The following is a 20,236-nucleotide window of genomic DNA, read 5'->3' as shown; positions in this document are numbered from 1 at the left end:
ATATTAGCCTCAGCGATGAGACTTACATCTAATGGTTGTACAAAATTCATGAATAAGGATAAAGCTATTTGGAATATGTTGAGATGCTATGTACTTATGTTAATGTGAGAGAATTGTATGTCTGTTCAAAGCTTAACCTGTTATGGCTAGGGGGCAGTATTTTCACGGCCGGATAAAAAATGTACCCGATTTAATCTGATTATTACTCCTGCCCAGAAACTAGAATATGCATATAATTATTAGCTTTGGATAGAAAACACTCCAACGTTTCTAAAACTGTTTGAATGGTGTCTGTGAGTATAACAGAACTCATTTGGCAGGCCAAAACCTGAGAAGATTCTGTACAGGAAGTACCCTGTATGACCATTTCTTGCCCTTCTTGATTATCTCTATCCATTACAGAGGATCTCTGCTGTTACGTGACACTTCCTACGGCTCCCATGGGATCTCAGAAGGCGGCAAAAAGCTGAATCGTGGCTTTGCAGGCTCTGGCTGAAAAACATTAGCGCGTTTGGATAGTGGCCAGTAACAGTACTATGAGACTCAGGCTCGTGCACGAGAGGATAGCATGCTTTTATTTTCTCTCTCTTTGTACGTTTACACGCTTTCCCGGTCGGAATATTATCGCTTTTTTTACGAGAAAAATGGCATAAAAATTGATTTTAAACAGCGGTTGACATGCTTCGAAGTACGGTAATGAAATATTTAGAAATCTTTTGTCACGAAATGCGCCATGCTCGTGACCCTTATTTACACTTCGGATAGTGTCTTGAACGCACGAACAAAACGCCGCTGTTGGAACATAACTATGGATTATTTTGGACCAAACCAACATTTGTTATTGAAGTAGAAGTCCTGGGAGTGCATTCTGACGAAGAACACCAAAGGTAATCAAACTTTTCTAATAGTAAATCGGAGTTTGGTGAAGGCTAAACTTGCCGGGTGTCTAAATAGCTAGCCCTGTGATGCCGGGCTATCTACTGAGAATATTGCAAAATGTGCTTTCACCGAAAAGCTATTTTAAAATCGGACATAGAGTGCATAGAGGAGTTCTGTATCTATAATTCTTAAAATAATGTTTTTTGTGAACGTTTATCGTGAGTAATTTAGTAAATTCACCGGACGTTTGCGGGGGGTATGCTAGTTCTGAACGTCACATGCTAATGTAAAAAAGCTGGTTTTTGATATAAATATGAACTTGATTGAACAAAACATGCATGCATTGTATAACATAATGTCCTAGGGTTGTCATCTGATGAAGATTATCCAAGGTTAGTGCTGCATTTAGCTGTGGTTTTGTTTTTTGTGACATTATATGCTAGCTTGAAAAATGGGTGTCTGATTATTTCTGTCTGGGTACTGTGCTGACATAATCTAATGTTTTGCTTTCGCTGTAAAGCCTTTTTGAAATCGGACAGTGTGGTTAGATTCACGAGAGTCTTGTCTTTAAAAAGGTGTAAAATAGTCATATGTTTGAAAAATGGAAGTTTTCGGATTTTAGAGGAGTTTGTATTTTGCGCCACGCCCATCATTGGATATTGGAGCAGGTGTTCCGCTAGCGGAGCATCTAGATGTAAGAGGTTAACTAAGTCATCGGCACGCCCCCAGGGACACAGACAGGACAAGGCGTCATGTGACAGCCTTTTCTACGTTCAGTATATAAGCCCACCCAGGGTTTCTTTCGGCAGACCAGCTTACCTCGAGAACAGAGGGCGAAGGTTTGACCATGCATTCCTCTACTGAACTTTAACCTGTTTGGGGTAGGGGGCAGTATTGAGAATTTTGGAAAAAATATGTTCCCATTTTTAACTGCCTCCTACACCAACTCAGAAGCTAGAATATGCATATTATTGTTCAGTTTTGGATAGAAAACACTCTGAATTTTCTAAAACTGTTTGAATGGTGTCTGTGAGTATAACAGAACTCCTATGGCAGGCAAAAACCTGACAAGGTTTCAAGCAGGAAGTACCCTGTCTGACAAGGAGTCGTGCGTCTTACCTCTTTTTATTGAAAAGTAAGGATCTTAGCTGTAACGTGACAATTCCCAGGGCTCCAATAGGCTCTCAGAGCCCGCGAAATAACTGAAGGTTTACGAGGGAACCTCAGGTTGAAATATATTATCGCCTTTTGTAAGTGGATGCTCGGAGGACCTTTCAATGATGCGCGTGCATGAGTCGCTTCTGAGGAGAAATTTTATTCGGCTGTTTAGGCTCAATGCATACTCCCGGTCGGAATATTATCACTTCTCTACGACATAAATGGCATAAAAATTGGTTTTAAACATCGGTTGACATGCTTCGAAGTACGGTAATGGAATATTTAGACATTTTTGACACGCCAATGCGCCATGCGCGACACCGCGAAAAAGCATTCTAGAACTCACGAACAAAACGTCGCTGTTTGGATATAACGATGGATTATTTGGGACCAAACCAACATTTGTTATTGAAGTAGAAGTCCTGGCAGTGTATTCTGATGAAGAACAAGCAAGGTAAGAACATTTTTCTTATAGGAAATGTGATTTTGGTGGAGGCTGACCTGGGTGGGTGTCTAAATAGCTAGCCCTGTAATGCCGGGCTATGTACTTAGATTATTGCAAAATGTGCTTCATCCGAAAAGCTATTTTAAAATCGGACATATCGAGTGCATAGAGGGGTAATGTATCTATAATTCTTAAAATAATTGTTATGCTTTTTGTGAACGTTTATCGTGAGTAATTTAGCAAACTGTTAGTAAATTCACCGGAAGTTTGCGGTGGTTATGCTTTTTCTGAACGTCACATGCTAATGTAAAAAGCTGGTTTTTGATATAAATATGAACTTGATTGAACAGACATGCATGTATTGTATAACACAATGTCCTAGGTGTGTCATCTGATGAAGATTATAAAAGGTTAGTGCTGCATTTAGCTGTGGTTTGGGTTTATGTGACATGATATGCTAGCTTGAAAAATGGGTGTCTGATTTTTTCTGGCTGGGTACTCTGCTGACATAATCTAATGTTTTGCTTTCGTTGTAAAGCCTTTTTGAAATCGGACAGTGGGGTTAGATTAACGAGATTCTTGTCTTTAAATAGCTGTGAAATAGTCATATGTTTGAGAAATTGAAGTTATAGCATTTCTAACGATTCAAAAATCGCGCCACTGGATTTCAGTGGCTGTTACGTAGGTGGGACGAGTTCGTCCCACATGCCCCAGAGAGGTTAACCATACCACGTGGTTAAACTATCGAAACAGAATAATAACAAGTCTGATATTAATTACTAGTCTGCAGCTAGAAATTCGGTATCATTGAACGCGAAGACCGACAAAACATCCATTCTATAACGACATTAATGAATGTCGCTTTGAAAGATCCATTCTAACCGAGAGAGAGAGAGAGGACAAAACTCTCCAACAAAGATCACGACGACACACTGAGCGTAAATATATATATTGATTGCAATTGTTTCCGAATGAGTGAGTGTTCATGTGCAAAGGAGTAGTATATCAATTGTTAATATTTATCAACTCTGTTGTGCCGTCTCAGCTGACCCTTATCACCCTTTGTTTAACAAGCCGCCATGCCGGTTTAGCCCACTAGGGCACATTCCTTTATCATTGCTTTGTAACGATACCTACTGTTTTGTATGCTTTCTGTGAATTACTTAGTTTAGTAAATAAATTATTTTTAGACAATTGATGTATGGATGACTTAGTGAAGACGGTTCGTGCAGATAACAATTTACGACGTTTGGAATGAGACTGGACGCGAGGTAATAACACATCATTAAAACAAGAAGATAATAGATCAGATCTTATAATATAATATATAATGTTATAATATCTGACCGTTATATTAGGAAAATTATAACTGTGTAATCTGAATATTTTCCTTGGTGCCCCGACCTCCTAGTTAATAACCTGCTGTCCCAGACCTGTTGGAACCCTGACCTGTTCACCGGACGTGCTACCTGTCCCAGACCTGCTGTTTTCAACTCTCTAGAGACAGCAGGAGCGGTAGAGATACTCTCAAAGATCAGCTATGAAAAAGCCAACTGACACTTACTCGTGTTACTGACTTGTTGCACCCTCGACAACTACTATGATTATTATTATTTGACCATCCTGGTCATTTATGAACATCTTGGCCATGTGCTGTTATAATCTCCACCCGGCACAGCCAGAAGAGGACTGGCCACCCCTAATAGCCTGGTTCCTCTCTAGGTTTCTTCCTAGGTTTTGGCCTTTCTAGGGAGTTTTTCCTAGCCACCGTGCTTCTACACCTGCATTGCTTGCTGTTTTGGGTTTTAGGCTGGCTTTCTGTACAGCACTTTGAGATATCAGCTGATGTAAGAAGGGCTATATAAATAAATTTGATTTGAATTACAGTTACACGATTAATCAGTTAATTGCGTAATAATAATTACAGAGAGTTATTTGATAAACATGTCTTCAAGTTAATGATGCCCAAAGACACGACAGAACAGACAAGGTACTAAACAATTGCAGCAAGCAGGAATGATTTTCCCATTTCGTGAGACCGAGGCAAGAACGGACAAAGAGCCTGCCTGCTGAATATGCAGGATTTCCCACATGTGGGGAATGCTCATGGATTGGTAATACCAATAATAGCTTGTTTAAAAATCACACTTCCTCATTATTGGTGGATTGTAGCCAATGAGCGAGAGAGATAGACATCTACACACACAGTAGATGACTGACAGGGGGCACTGTTTTGAAGCCACCGCACCTCCATCTTGGCACTCCCCCACATCGTAAAAAATATTTTGGAAGCTATAGAAATGCATTTGTAAATGTCTACATTTGTTTTTGCCATATTTATTCTATTACAGACACCTTAATGCATACTTAAAAAATTACATGCGCTAAACATAAAAAACATTTTCCATGAAGTATACTTTTTTGAAAGTTCTAATGTTACTGCCCCCACTACAACAACAACAAAAAAAATACTTAAATACATGTAACTTAATTGAAATACTGTAGAATTCCATTAACTCCTATGGAGGATTGCTTCTTCTGGGGAGGGCCAATATGGCCGACCGGTGGCTTCAAAGCCTCTCATTGGCTTATCCATAGCATCAGCAATCCAGGGTTTATACACATCATTAATTGTAGTTTACCACTGCCAACACTAGGTCTGGAATGTAAATACATGCTAGCCTGTCTAGTGGCTAAAGTTAGCCAGCTCGAGCTAGCAAACAAACTCTGTACCAGAGTAGGTTCTCTGAATGACAGTAGCAATAGTGCATTGTGGGTAGTGCCGTAGATATCCGAAGTAAATCAATATTTTGAAACCCAAAACATTATTTTTGGAGTTAGAAGTAACCAGATCGTGACTACAACTAAACGTTTATAATTCTTTGACCACACTGTGGTGTTACATTGGTGAGTAAAGACTCCTGCTTCCTACCCTTTAAACACGAAATGTATTGTCACTCCTGGGAGTCTAGCCCACTCCCTTGTGCATGTGTAGTCTTCGTCATACCATCATCCTGTGAGAGGGAGGCACCAGGTACAAAAAAGGATTTGGATATCCTTTGTAACAACAGAGACTTCTTTCTCCCACTTAGGGCTCCCGAGTGGCGCAGCGGTCTAAGGCACTGCATCTCAGTGCTAGAGGCGTCACTACAGACCCTGGTTCCATTTCAGGCTGTATCACAACCAGCCGTGATTGGGAGTCCCATAGGACGGCGCGCAATTGGCCCAGCGTCGTTAGGATTTGGCCGAGGTAGACCGTCATTGTAAATACAAAATGTTCTTAACAGACTTGTCTAGTTAAATACATTTTAAATACATAAATGATATTCTGTTGGATTTGCACCTTGCATGGCTGCTGTTGCATTTCCCTACATACACACATCAGGCGGTTGCAGCGGTATTGCACCACTGTTGATGTGGGAGGGAGAACGGTCTTTGGAAAAAACAACCGCCGGAGATGTTACAAAAACAAATCAGCTTGGCTACGTGTATATTTGTATTATTTTGGACTTGAATGTGAAGAATGTGGTGTTCTGGTGGATACCGGTGAAATACCAAGGATAAAGATTAAATGTAAAGAAACCCTCCTCAAATATGGCCATGTTAGCCAGATAGAAAGCAGGGGGGGAAAAAACAGACAAACAAGTCCATGGCTGTTGGCCCCCGGCTGCACGCGTCATGCCTTAAAACGCTTAAATCCCTCTAGAGAGTGACTGTCTGTGCTTGAGAAGGAGACAATGGGGACTGTCTGCCAGGGGGGGGGGGGTTCTAGCAGCACTAGCAGGGAACATAATGAAGCAGCACTCCAGACATAGATAAGGAGCCAATGAGGGTGAAAATCCTCTTCCCAGGAACCCAGTGACTGACACGGACAATCCGTCGCCTCATTGCCTTCGCTCTAAAGAGACCTGCCATCTTCTCCGAGTGGTGTTGTTCATTAGTCAGATGTGCAGTCAGAGGTTCATTGTGTTGATCCAGGGGAGAAACACATTTGAGCAGACAATGGAAGGAAATAAGACATCTGTCTTTATTAGCAGCATCCGTGAGGACATGGTGCCAACATTCGGCTACAAGAAACTGGTTAGTGTTTGATGGTGCACAAAAAAAAAATCCTGGAGAGCACGGTTAATGGGGGGTCATCAAGGTGATATTGGACATAACTGGGTGGGTTCACTTATGAAGCACCCTACTTTAGAATTTCCAGTAATTTCCCCCTGGCCTCCGCATTGAGAAGCGATTCCAAACAAATAACACAATCTATCAGAGGCTGCCCTCGGCTTCACCTAGACTGGTGGTGGCACAAAGGTGTCTCCATGGTGATGGCAGACACACTGGCAGCGTTCCCGTCTCCCTGTACAACACGTCTGCCCATACAGGCAGAGACTGAAGCCGCAGCCCCATTCCTCTGCACCATACCGGAGTTCTAGACAAAGCTGAATGTTGGTGAACAATGTTGGTGGACATAGGGCTGTGACAGTAATTGAATAACCGTGTAATTGACGCTTATGGATAAAGACAGTCGTGAAAATAAAATAAGTCAAAAACGTTTAAATAGGCCTACATTAACCAAATTAGCTAAGTGTATTAACTTTATTTTCATGTAGATACCCCCGCTATTAGGTAAAGTGTATTTACTAATGATTATAAGCCAATGTTCTGCTAACTTAAGTTAGACTGTCTATTTAAAAACGGTCTACATCTCCTCTCTCCAAATGTCGCTTGATGCTCCAGCAGCTAAACCGCTAGATGCACGGGGGTGTAGAAGCGCTAGCCTATAGGCTATGGCACTTGATGTGTGGACTTTCTTTTATACAATGCACGTTTCCATTGCTTGCTAGTAAATAAATATGGACAATGCGCCAATCCTCTCCAACCTGGCATGGTACAACTTAATGCGTAATCTTTTCTTAAGTTATAGACTAATCTACACAGATATAGGCTATGGACATGTGTATTTGTTTCCATTTTAATGATTGTCAATTTAATACTATCGCATAACTGCCTCTCTCCCCTTCATACTTTCCTTGTCAATTCATCTTATTTCCTAATTTCGGAAAGCCTAAGGTAGGCCTAGGTTTTTTTAATGTTTTAAGGAAAGAATAAACATTTTCTTGTGTCTGACATACGCTGGTGGCTTTGAATGACAGGTCCTTTTACAGGGGTGTGTGTGTGTGTGTGTGTGTGTGTGTGTGTGTGAGTGAGTGAGAGAGAGTTCGCTGATTCTCTCTATAGGCCTAGATGTCCATCGATTGACCGCAGCATCAGGGTGTGATGTTACATTTTGAAAAAAACATTTTGAAAAAAAAAAACATTGGACTTCGTGTGAATGGATGTGTGTCGAAATAGGATCCGTATTGAATATTTTATTTTTTTGCAGAAAAGCCGACAGACAAGGATAAGTTAGGCATACATCTATTTTGACTCAGTCATGTGCTAATTGTGTGTCAATACAAACATTTGATAGATCCTCTCCAACCTGGCATTTCTTGATTTGTACATTAATATTTATAAGTAATAACCTGAATAATAATAATGAAGTGCCATGATGATAACAAAACTAGTTTCAAGTAGGTTTAATTAAGAAGCATGTCCATGTAAACAAGTGTGACCTCCCCTTTTTACATTGGGTCTTATAGGCCTAAGACAACAGTAACATACATTTAAACAAAGCAAAACTGCACGTTTCTTTTGAGTAGGATAGCCTATACATTAAGTTGTGTCAATACGAAAATGTGACAATCCTCTCCAATCTGACATTTTTTAATTTGTATACTGGACTAATATTTATAGGTAATAATAACTAATGGTAATAGTGAAGTTGCAGAGAAAAGCCAAGTGCTTCTTTTGAGTCTGATATGCACCAATCCCCCCCTAACGGTTATGTTGGATGACCGTACATTGACCTGGCCAATTACCATAACCTCAAATTCCAAGACCGTCACAGCCCTAAATAAACAGCTCAAGAAGAGTTCCCATTAAATTGTCAAATATCATTGAGACAATGTTGAAAAATTCAGAGTTTTTGGCTAATGGTTCCATTTGTTTCAGTCTGTTTCACGCACTGGAGACGTGAATGCTTTGAATAGCTGCACGTTTTTCCTCACTTGAATAGAAGAAACAAACATTTTCCGCACCTTACTAAGAGGCCAGTTTACAGACAGGCCTACTATTCTCGGTTTAGGCTAAACTTTGTATGTGCCAAGTTTGTGATAGGTAGGGCAGTCCTAGCCTATTTATTCATAAGAGCACACTGAACATTCACAATAGGTAGGCTTGATAACGGAATGATCAGAATCAGCAGTGACCAAGGTTAGTTTCCCACAAGGGGCTTCAAACCTATCTCCAGACACACATTTCCTCCTTCAGATTCTCTGGATCACATTTCCACCACATCGCATGGAATTTGAGCTGGGAGTCTAAGCTGCTATGAGCACATAGCTCATATGGCTATGAGTCAAGGTACCTGGCTATGACCTTGGTATTCATCGGTCACCGATTTCGCCGGACGATTAACATCCTCTTCTAGGTTAGCTTCATATTGATTAATTAACGTCATTCATAAACAAAGACTTGCCGAGGGGCAGGAGTCTGTGAGAACAACTTCTCACAAAAAAAAGACTTCACTCACAGTCGAGAGGCAGTCGAGAGGCAGGAAACGCAGCGAAGAGAACAGAAGCTCACTCTTCCCCCTCATCCCTGGGTTGTGTCCTTCTTTATTTGAACCAGGGGGGAATGACTGCTTCCTCTCATTGAAGCCAAGAAGTTCAAGGCCGACTGCAGTACTGCAGGCATTGTTTGCAAAACATAGGAAAATCTTTGTGGTCAATCGTTGTGTAAATAAATAAAAAAGTTTGAAGACAATCATTGTACCAATAATGACTTCTATTATATCAGATGCATGTCTTTGAACTGATTATTTAAAACAAAATCATACACAGAAGAAGTAGGGATATTTTGGTAGCTAATGGCTGCCTGCAGTACTCCGGTTGGCCTTTTATTTAACCCTTATTTTACAAGGTAAGTTGACTGAGAACACATTCTCATTTACAGCAACAACCTGGGGAATAGTTACAGGGGAGAGGGGAGGTTGAATGAGCCAATTGTAACCTGGGGATAATTAGGTGACCGTGATGGTATGAGAGCAAAAAAATATTTATCAAAATGTGTTTTTTTGGCAGAAATGCCTTCTCGAACATGTGAACTTTCATGTGCCTTAATATCAAACTTATGTCATCTGTAAATACAAATAAAGTAGTTAAGTTACAAGCCTAGTTGGTTTAGCCGCAGAAAACCTTCCCGCTAGCCATGATTGGCTGAGATAATGAATGGGCTGGACATGCCAAGAGAGGAGTTTGGATTGGTCTGCGGTGTTGCATCTTGCATCTATAAAATTACCTGCTCGTAATGCGTAGATAATCCTTTTACTGCAATTTTTTCAAAAGATATGTTAGCCATGGAGAACTGCAAATATGTTGCTACTGCTCTCAATAACATTGCTGGCCTGAATTTATCAGGCGCTATTGACAAAGGTCAGTTTCTGGACGACGATCGTGCCATGCAATGCTGACTCATTACATAACACGTTTTGAAATCAGTGGAACACAACGGGCCAAACAAGCTGTGCAAACTAAACGGAAACACAGGATGTCTTATAAAAAGGTGTTGCAGTCTGCCATGAAGCTTTCATCCATGTATACAGGTAAGAATCTAGCTACAGATTCAGATATATGTTTCTAATTTTGTCCGAAAGTTGTTTTCATTGCAAACTTAAGCTTGCTATAAGCTAGCCAGCTGGAGTTCGACATTGAACCTAATGTTTTTTCGTTAACTTTAGCTTGCTATGACAATCGGTTTGTATTGCTAGTAACGTTACTCTATAGAGTGGGATTATAGTTCATTTTTTAGCTAGCTAGGTAACATTAACATGACATGTCTAAACAAAAGATACCAAGTTAACCTCTACGGGCCACGGGGGCAGTATTGACAATTTTGAAAAAAATATGTGCCCATTTTTAACTGCCTCCTACACCAACTCAGAAGCTAGGATATGCATATTATTAACACATTCGGATAGAAAACACTCTGAATTTTCTAAAACAGTTTGAATGGTGTCTGTAAGTATAACAAAACTCATATTGCAGGCAAAAACCTGAGAAAAATAGATTAAAAAAAAAATGAGAATTTTGTGGCTGTACTATTTAGTGTCATTGTTTTATAGATACCACAGTGAGAAAGGATTCAGTTCGCAACTCCTACTGCTTCCACTAGATGTCAACGATCTTTAGAAAGTTGTTTGACGCATCTGTGATGAATACAGACCGAATTAGAATGCTTACAAGTTGACACGTCATCACTTCATTTTTTGCGCCTGCGCATAAATCTGAGAAGAGTGTCTTTGTCATAATCGTTTATTCTAGACACTTGATAGGTTGTGTGAAAATATTACTGATGTTTACTGATGTTTCACGTTAAAAATGGACCAAAAGATTAATGCTAAACAACGTTTGACATGTTTAAACAAATGTAAATAGATTATTTACTAGGTTTTCTTTAGCTTTTCGGCGTGACTTTACACTGCCCACCTCATTTTGTGGGAGCCTACTGAACGCTAACTATTTGGACATAAATTATGAACTTTGTCAAAAGAAACCACATTTGTTCTGGACCTGGGATCGCTGGCAGCGCCTTCTGATGGAGATAATCAAAGGTAAGGGGATATTTAGAATGTTATTATCGATATTAGATGATGCTAATGCTAACTGTATAGCTTAGCATAGCTTATAGCTTAGCTTATGTTGTTAGCATAGTACCCAGTTTATAGCAAAATGTGATTTCCCAGTAAAGTTATTTTGAGATCTGGCCATTCGGTAGCAATTACGAGATGATAATATATTATTCTTTGAATGACAATATTATAATTTACCAATGTTTTCGAATAGTAATTCCGTGATTTGTAATGCTGGATTCACTGGGAGCATTCGAGCCGAAAAAAATTCTGAGTTTCACCGCGACTGTAAATGCTGTTTTTGGATATAAATATGAACTTGATGGAACTAAAAATGCATGTATTGTATAACATAATGTCCTATGAGTGTCATCTGATGCAGATTGTCAAAGGTAAGTGCATAATTCTAGCTAGTTTTCTGTCTGTTGATGCCCTTCTTTGAATTGGCTAAACATTACACACAGCTATTGTCAATGAACTCTCCTAACATAACCTAACTTTATGCATTCTCCGTAAAGCCTCTGAAAATCAGACAGCGTGGTTAGATTTAGGAGATATATCTTTCAAATGGAGGAAAATAGTTGATTATTTGATTATTTGAAATGATTACTCTTGCAGTTTTGAATTCCCCGCCATGGTCACATGACAATGAATCCCAATACCGGGATAAGATCCTGCCCCCTGGCCTCAACAGGTTTTAAAGCTTGCTGTTAGCTCGCTAACGTTAGGTGCCTGGCTGGCTTGCTAGCTAATATTAACTTGTGTATGAAGTGTGTGTAACGTTAGTGATGTTCTCTCAGAATTCTATTTTGCATTGCTAGTTATAGCCTAATGTTAGCTAGCTAACATTGAACTTATTGGTTAACTTTAGCTAGCTATGACAAAATCTATTTGTATTGCTAGTTAAAGCTTGTTGTTAGCTAGCCGGCTGACATTAAATGACTGGCTAGCTACAGTAAATAACATTTCCTGTATGAACTGTGTGTAGTGATGTTCTCAGAATGCCATTTCGCATCTATTGTATAATAATGCTAAAATATTTGTATCTGGAATGTGTCTTTCAGCATTAAATCAGTAGAACACGCCTGACTAATCCGCCAGTCATCAAAAAGAGAGCTGGCCCAAGCAAGCAAAGACAGAAGCACAGTCATCAACTACATGCACCATTTCTTCACCAACTACGGAGTTGGGAAAACATGTGTGGATCTGAATTGTGATAACTGCAGTGGCCAAAAGAAAAACAAGTGTGTGCTCTGGTATTGTGCCTGGTGGACCAAGCTCCATCACAATCTGGACCTTCACTTCCTAATCACAGGCCACACCAAGTTTGCCCCGGACTGGTGCTTTGGCCTCATCAAGCGGCGCTTCAGAAAGACCAGAGTGAACACTGAGATTGCTGGTGTTGTGAAGGACAGCACTGTGACAGGGGTCAACATCCCACAGCTGATTGGACTGGAGGATGGTACGGTGGTGGTGGAAAGCTATGGATGGCAACAACATCTGACTCCGTACTTCAGGCCGTTGCCACAGGTCAAGCAGTACCAGCACTTCGGGGTAAAAAGAAAATGTTTTCTTTGTATGAGGTTATTCTTATCTAAACTTGGGAGGTGAATTGATGTTGTGCAGGGTTGTAATGTCTTCTGATTTTTGGTTATTCCCCGTTTTACAGCTTCGATGCTCTGGAGCCTGGTGTTGCCACAAAGGAGCGTTCAGACTGTCGGGACCAGATTTCAGCTGTTGCGCAACACTGACATCCTTCCTCCCATAGGTGGTCCCATTGTTCTTCAAAAATGCAGTGTATGATATACCATTTTGTAGCTCTGAGTCTCTACTTTTATCCAATATAAAAAACTGAAATTCAAATTTTGCTACATAAGACTGCAGGTGGTGAGTCACATATACAGTCATTGGTTCGAACCCCGCCAAGCTGCAGCCTCTCTCGGCCGAGACATTTCTTAAGGGCTTAAGGACCATGGAGAATAATGAGTGTAGGAAGTGTCACCTCCACACCAGAGGAAGCAGCCCCCCCCCCCCCCCCCCCCCTTGGCCTCTGCTGACAAAGCCACTTTCTTGCCTGCCTCTCAAAGACAACTTCCTGTGACATGGTCCAAGCTGAGAACATAGGCTTCACACAACAAACCCCTTGTATGATTAGCCTATAGGGACCAGAGTTTTTCTAGATCAGGGTATATGGGTCAGAAATCTTGGGCCAGGAGTTACCGTCAAGTAACCGGAGCAGCACAAACTCTTGCACCCTATGTATGAAAAATGGCATAAGCCATTGTGTAGATCCTATAATTTACAATGTCCATGCGTCAACTATGTTTCCTTAGTTTTCATAAATATCTCAAGGCACTGCAAGTGGGCTACAATGCAATAACAGAAAAACCATAGTCAGAGGCCATGCATGAAATGCATTGAATTTCTGACAGGTCAAGAGTTTCTCACATGACAACCTGTGCTTCATCAGTTCCTTAGCAATGAATGAGCAGAGGGTTGACCTCGCTTTGCCATTGTGGGAAACCTGGTTAGGGAAAGAGGATACCTAGTCAATTGCACAACTGAATGCATTCAACCGCAATGTGTTTATGCATTTAACCCAACCCCTCTGAATCAGAGGGCCTTAATCGACGTCATCGGCGCCCGGGGGGGTTAACTGCCTTGTTCAAGGGCAGAACAGCAGATTTTTCCACCTTGTCGGCTTGGGGATTCGAACAAGCAACCGTTTGTTTACTGTCCCAACGCTTTAACCGCTAGGCTACCGGCGGAGGAACATTTTGTTACCAGTTAAGGCTGAAATAGTTTCTCTCCTGTTAAACAACTTCCTGAAAGTTATCATGAGACTCACTGAATGAAGGCTATGAAGTCTTGAAACTGTGTTATCCAAGCACTTAATGAAATGGACTAGTTAGCGACATATTCCCAGTGCTGTACTTCATTCATAAAATGTAATTGATTTATTGTCCATGTGAATTAGGCTTATGTTCCCTATTTAATCATCATTGATCTGATCTTGATTATGATCTGATTAACACAGACATAGCATTTCAATGGATATGGTAAAAAAAAGGACTCAAAACCAATTACTGTAAATGAAGGGCTGTGCAACACTGGATGATTAGAGGTAAAGCAATACATCTATATGAAACGTCAGCCTCTCGTATGTGGCCACACACGTGCACACACACTTAAAATGGTATCACCCATCACAAAGCAATCATAATAACAGCCTAAATAGAGTAAACCACCAGACCAATCCCACTAAAAATTTAAGGGTTTAATCACATGGATCATCAATCTCTCCCCAGTATTTTCATCCTGCAGGGACATTGATAGATGGAGTGCTGAACTTGCCTAAGGCCAGTGGCAGTGCAATCAGTCTTCCTCAGTCAGTCACATACGCACACTAGTGATGGGCATTTGACAATATTTCACTATTCAAATAATAATCATGAATTATTTTCGGATAGTCTAAATAAAGACATATTTTTATGAATAAATAGAAACGCTCTCCATTACATAGCCTATGCAGAGTCACCAGAAAACGCTAACATCCTGTTCAGGGATAGAGCATTTTCAACTTGCATTGCTAGTTATAGCTTAAAGTTAGCTAGCTAGCTAACATTGAACCTGGTAGGTTAGCTACCTGCAGATTTGTGCAGGGTAGTAATGTTATGAGTTGGGATTATGGTTCAATGTTTAGCTAGTTAGCTATCTAAACAAAAATACTCCACTTTGCAAGTGACCATTCACTACAACTTCTGTATCCTGTGCATGTGACAAATACTATATAAAATAAAATCAAAGTGTATGTGTTTACCAGAGACAGTAATGTGAAGAACATGACCTGCACCAAAGTCAAATTACGATATAACGTTAGGCCAACGAGTCAGTGTCCAAGTCATAAAATTCTCTGGTAGAATACCCTGCTTTTATTATTTCGTCACACTCACAACTGTAAGCTATTTTCTGTAATTGGCTCGCCATTAACTTGTAAATAATGATCAGGTTGTGAGTTTATTTTCCTGTAAAAATGAAGACAAATGAGCTAAAGTGAAGACGTTGGAGATGTTGCTATATGATATGGTCATTATTTGAACTGGCTATCTAGCTAACAAGCTAGAAACTAACAAAAACATTGTTTAGAAAGTTGCTTTTAGTTGCAAGACTGCCATATAGTAAATTCATTTTTAAAACAGATGGGTTTATTTGTGTTAAAATACACGAGTTACGCTATTTTGGACCACCAGGCTGCTGATGTCATGCAGCCTGTAGTTTACATTTTTTGATAACGACAAGTCTGACATCGGACGACAATAGAATGTTAATGATGTCACTGCGACGACTGTCAATAGACGTAGTATAAACCAGTCTTCAGTCTTTCTAATCTTTGGTTGTTTAAGTACAGTGCATTACAAAAGTATTCAGACCTTGACTTTTCCACATTTTGTTACGTTGCAGCCTTATTTAAAAATTGATTAAATAAAACAATTGTCAATCTACACACAATACCCCATAATGAAAAAGTGAAAACTGTTTTTTAGAAATGTTTGCAAATGTAAAAAAAACTAAAAAACATTTTTTACATAAGTATTCAGACCCTTTACTATGAGACCTGAAATTAAGCTCAGGTGCATCCTGTTTCCATTGATCATCCTTGAGATATGATTGGAGTCCACCTGTGGTAAATTCAATTGATTGGACATGATTTGGAAAGGCACACACCTGTCTGTATAAGGTCCCATAGTTGACAGTGCATGTCAGAGCAAAAACCAAGCCATGAGGTCGAAGGAATTGTCCGTAGAGCGCCAAGACAGGATTGTGTCGAGGCACAGATCTGGGGAAGGGTACAAAAAAAATGTCTGCAGCATTCAAGGTCCCCAAGAACACAGTGGCCTCCATCACTCTTAAATGGAAGAAGTTTGGAACCACCAAGACTCTTCCTAGAGCTGGCCACCCAGCCAAACTGAGCAAACGAAGGAGAAGGGCCTTGGTCAAGGAGGTGACCAAGAACCCAATGGTCACTGACGGAGCGCCAGAGTTCCTCTTCCAGAAGGATAACCATCTCTACAGCACTCCACCCATCAGGCCTTTGTGGTAGAGTGGCCAGACAGAAGCCACTCCTCAGTATAAGGCCGAGCAGCCCGCTTGGAGTTTGCCAAATTTCGCTTAGACTCTCAGACCATGAGAAACAAGATTCTCTGGTCTGATGAAACCAAGATTGAGTCACGTCTGGAGGAAACCTGGCACCATACCTACGGTGAAGCATGGTGGTGGCTGCATCATGCTGTGGGGATGTTTTTCAGCAGCAGGGACTGGAAGACTAGTCAGGATTGAGGGAAAGATGAACACAGCAAAGTACAGAGAGATGCTTGATGAAAACCTGCTCCAGAGTTCTCAGGAGCTCAGACTGGGGTGAAGGTTCACCTTTAAACGGGACAACGACCCTAAGCACACAAGACAACGCAGGAGTGGCTTCGGGACAAGTCTCTGAACGTCCTTGAGTGGCCCAACCAGAGCCCGGACTTGAACCCAATCAAACATCTCTGGAGAGACCTGAAAATAGCTGTGCAGCAACACTCCCCATCCAACGTGACAGAGCTTGAGAGGATTTGCAGAGAAGAATGGGAGAAACCCCCCAAATACAGGTGTGCCAAGCTTGTAACGTCATACCCAAGAAGACTCGAGGCTGTAATCGCTGCCAAATGTGCTTCAATAAAGTACTGAGTAAAGGGTCTGAATACTTACGTAAATGTAATCGTTCTTTTATTTTTAATAAATTAGCAAAATTTCTAAACTTGTTTTTGCTGTCTTTTTATGGGGTATTGTGTGTAGATTGATGAGGGGAAAAAACAATTTAAAGTCAAGGGGTCTGAATAATTTTCCAAATGCACTGTACATGTGAATCCTTAAAGAGATGGGCTGAGGCTTATGTGGGTGTGAACGATGCTGAATTGTGTAGACAAAGAGCTCTCCAGTTGATTTACCAAAACATTCAAGGGCCATTTTCTCAAGTGAGGTTACAAGTATCAACTTTCAAAGCAGAATTACTTTCCCCATTGTTCCTTAACTGTAGTGTATGATATATAATTTCCTATGGGATGCGTTTTTCTATTGTTTTTTTTATGGTAGGCCCACATTATGATCAAATAGCCACAGTAGCCTACTTGGCCACTGTCAAAAATATAACTTAAAACAGGTACAGCCTCAGTGTTCACAGTAAACACGCACCGGAAGTTGCAAAGAATTTTCACAATGTTCAAGTTTGCACTCAGTGCCCCAAAAAACTAGAGGGAACATTAGTAGTACTACCTTTTAATGTATACATTTTTTAGCAAGCACTCTTATCCAGAGCAACTTACAGGATCAATTTGGGTATGTGCCTTACCCGACAGCACAGACCCCCCCCCCCCCCCCCCCCGCTTGTATAGTGTAAATGGCCTGTGTAACACAAACACTTTGGAGTGTCAGAATTCTAGGCAGCCATCTAAATACTAACACATTTGATGCCACTGATTAAAGTAGGAAAGCAACACTCTCCAGGAGAGAGACTGAAAAAAGACCCAGGCATATAAAATGTGTGAACAGCATCACTAAGAGTAATGTCTGGCATGAATAGCAAAAATGCTTCTAATAGCCTAATCCCCCCAAACACTCTCCCCTCTGCAGCTCCCCAGCTCCCAAACTGGCCTGTGCTCAGTGCCTGATAATAACACAGCCTACCGTCTGCCTGCGGCTAGACAGCATAATCCCATTGGTGGCAGGCAGCACTGCAGACAAGAGGTTTCCCAACAACAGAAAACACATAGGCTCAGGCAAAGCAACCCAGTGCAACCCCACCAAAAAGGGATGCGGCTGGGCCCACGTAATCTACCATGCAGGGGAGCAATCCGGGCCTTGGGCACAGAGGAATAAGGGAAGAGAGGGTGTAACAGCTAAAAGCTCCTAACTACAATCCCTTTGTTGAGAGAGCCTTCAGTAAACTCATTTGTGTGTACACACAGTCCCAGGTAAACCTTGACATGCCTGCACTAAGTTAGGCCATAGTGAGCTTGCTCACACTTATGTTTGTTAATGAGAAAATAATGAGTTGAAGTGCAGCATTCATGCCTCGATCTCTCTCAGCGTGCAGGCAGAAGCCTTGAATTCCTTGCTCAGTTCCTGGCACCACACTTTATAGTTAAGCCCAGCTGTTTCAGTGCAATTTTTTTCTTCTGTAAAGCTAAACATGAGAGAATTTGCCTTACTGTGGGACCACCTCTAACATGCATGATGACAGGCCTCATATTGGCGTGAACCAAGCAACTGGGGTGAGATTTTATTTATTTAACTAGGCAAGTCAGTTAAAACAAATTCTTATTTACAAACCCGGACGACGCTGGGCCAATTGTGCACCGCCCTATGGGACTCCCAATTACGGCTGGTTGTGATACAGCCTGGATACGAACCCGGGTGTCTGTAGTGATAGATGATTTATTCATATCTCTTATCCTGGCCTCTTGGGAACTATGATTTTGAGAATGTGAAGTTTCGTCAAGGAAAACATGATGTTCGAGGGACACGTCAAACACGTGCACTTGCCTTAAAAATGTGTTTCTGAATTCTAACGCTAGATGGCTCTCGCCATGTGGACATCTTTGTTCGGAAGGGGCATTTAAATTCCCGTCCTCGACTTGACCACCCAACACTCCCATTTGGTCCATTTCTCAATGATGAGACAAACATTTTCCAACATCAAAATGTTGTCTCTAGAATTCAGGCTACTTCCTCTTCCAGTACTGGCGTGGACGGCAGTACACTCATTGCCTCGCCTATTGTTTATTCGCCCCCAAACCCACAAGTAACTTATTTGAAAAAAGTTAAAGTCAAGTTAATCTGGCATCCTCACGGCATGAATCGTGACATGACAGCTAGTTAACACAGTAACAAAAACATTTAGCTACAGATGAAGGTTTAGGATTTCTGGCTGGCTGTCAGGAGGCGCAAAGACAAAACTTGACAAACACTAAACGACAACAGAGCCTAGACAACTGCGCTTGATTCGAAGTTTCTGCTCTAAAACTGACTAGATACATCTACTGCAAATAAAGTACAACTGGCTGACAAACCAACTGTTCCTTCTACTCCTAACCAAATACTATAAAATAACAACCGCGGGGAGTTCATTTCCGTATAATTGCGTGCTGTGTTTACTTGTGCAGAGATCTGGCACTGGGATAAAAAAAATACGTTTAATGACTCCGATATCAACTACCGCATCGTCCGTTGTATGCCTAAAAGAAAGTAGGTAAACAAACGAATATGTAGCCAAGCTGCGCAAAGGTCCGTTCGCTCGCGCTGGGTGCTCGCGAGATGCTCTGCACGGTCTTGATCGAACCTCTAATCACAGAGCGAGACTGACATCGCAATACGACTTGACTTTCCTTAACAGATTATTAACACAGTCGTTGACGCACTCCTGTCATATTCAGGTATGTCATTAAGGAATATTTCGGCTCCTTACCTGCCATGAAACCAGTCATTACAAATGTCGCATTCAATCATAAACCGGCTAACATCGTAAGACTGCCGGCAGACACAGTACAGCGGGGCCGCCGCCATCTTCTTAGTGTCCAAACAAACAACGCAGCCAGAAAGTTGGGCGGGGACTGTTTTCAACATACACGGAAAAAGCCGAGGGCGAAACGATAATTTACGATAACGTTGGAGGAGACCACAATAACACTCTGTGTAGCATGATATTTGTTAATCATAATAAGCAATAATTTACTATTATTCAACCCAAGCAACGATCGCAACACCGTAATGTAGGCTATATTAACTCAACTTGCAAAATAAAATGAGTTGTAGAGTGTTATAAACCAGAGGTCTTTGATGTGGCCTGTTGGCACCAGGTGCTCCAAATTGTTAATAAAGAGCGTGGCCTCTGGTATAAACGTTTGGCTAAAGCGGCGATTCCGGTTGGACCAAACGACGAAATCTTTTTTAACCCAAAGTATGGAAACTAGTGTGGGACTGGAATGTGATGC

General features: G+C 41.1%; 1 protein-coding gene across 3 annotated transcripts in view; it reads right to left on the bottom strand.

Moving 5' to 3' along the window:
- The window catches only part of kdm7ab (lysine (K)-specific demethylase 7Ab), a 46,608-nt gene extending 26,746 nt beyond the window's left edge, over positions 1-19,862 (bottom strand). The window contains exon 1 of one of the 3 annotated variants that reach the window (XM_029696887.1): positions 19,711-19,862. In XM_029696887.1, the coding sequence (XP_029552747.1) occupies positions 19,711-19,808 (98 nt within the window). In that variant the 5' untranslated portion in view covers positions 19,809-19,862. The remainder of the gene's footprint in view (positions 1-19,710) is intronic. The other 2 variants (XM_029696886.1, XM_029696888.1) reach the window with 2 other exon arrangements.
- Positions 19,863-20,236: the final 374 nt, after the last annotated feature.

This window comes from Salmo trutta, chromosome 17 (genome assembly GCF_901001165.1).
Source record: "Salmo trutta chromosome 17, fSalTru1.1, whole genome shotgun sequence".
NCBI classification, from domain to species: domain Eukaryota; kingdom Metazoa; phylum Chordata; class Actinopteri; order Salmoniformes; family Salmonidae; genus Salmo; species Salmo trutta.
This window is presented reverse-complemented; position numbering and strand designations above follow the sequence as displayed.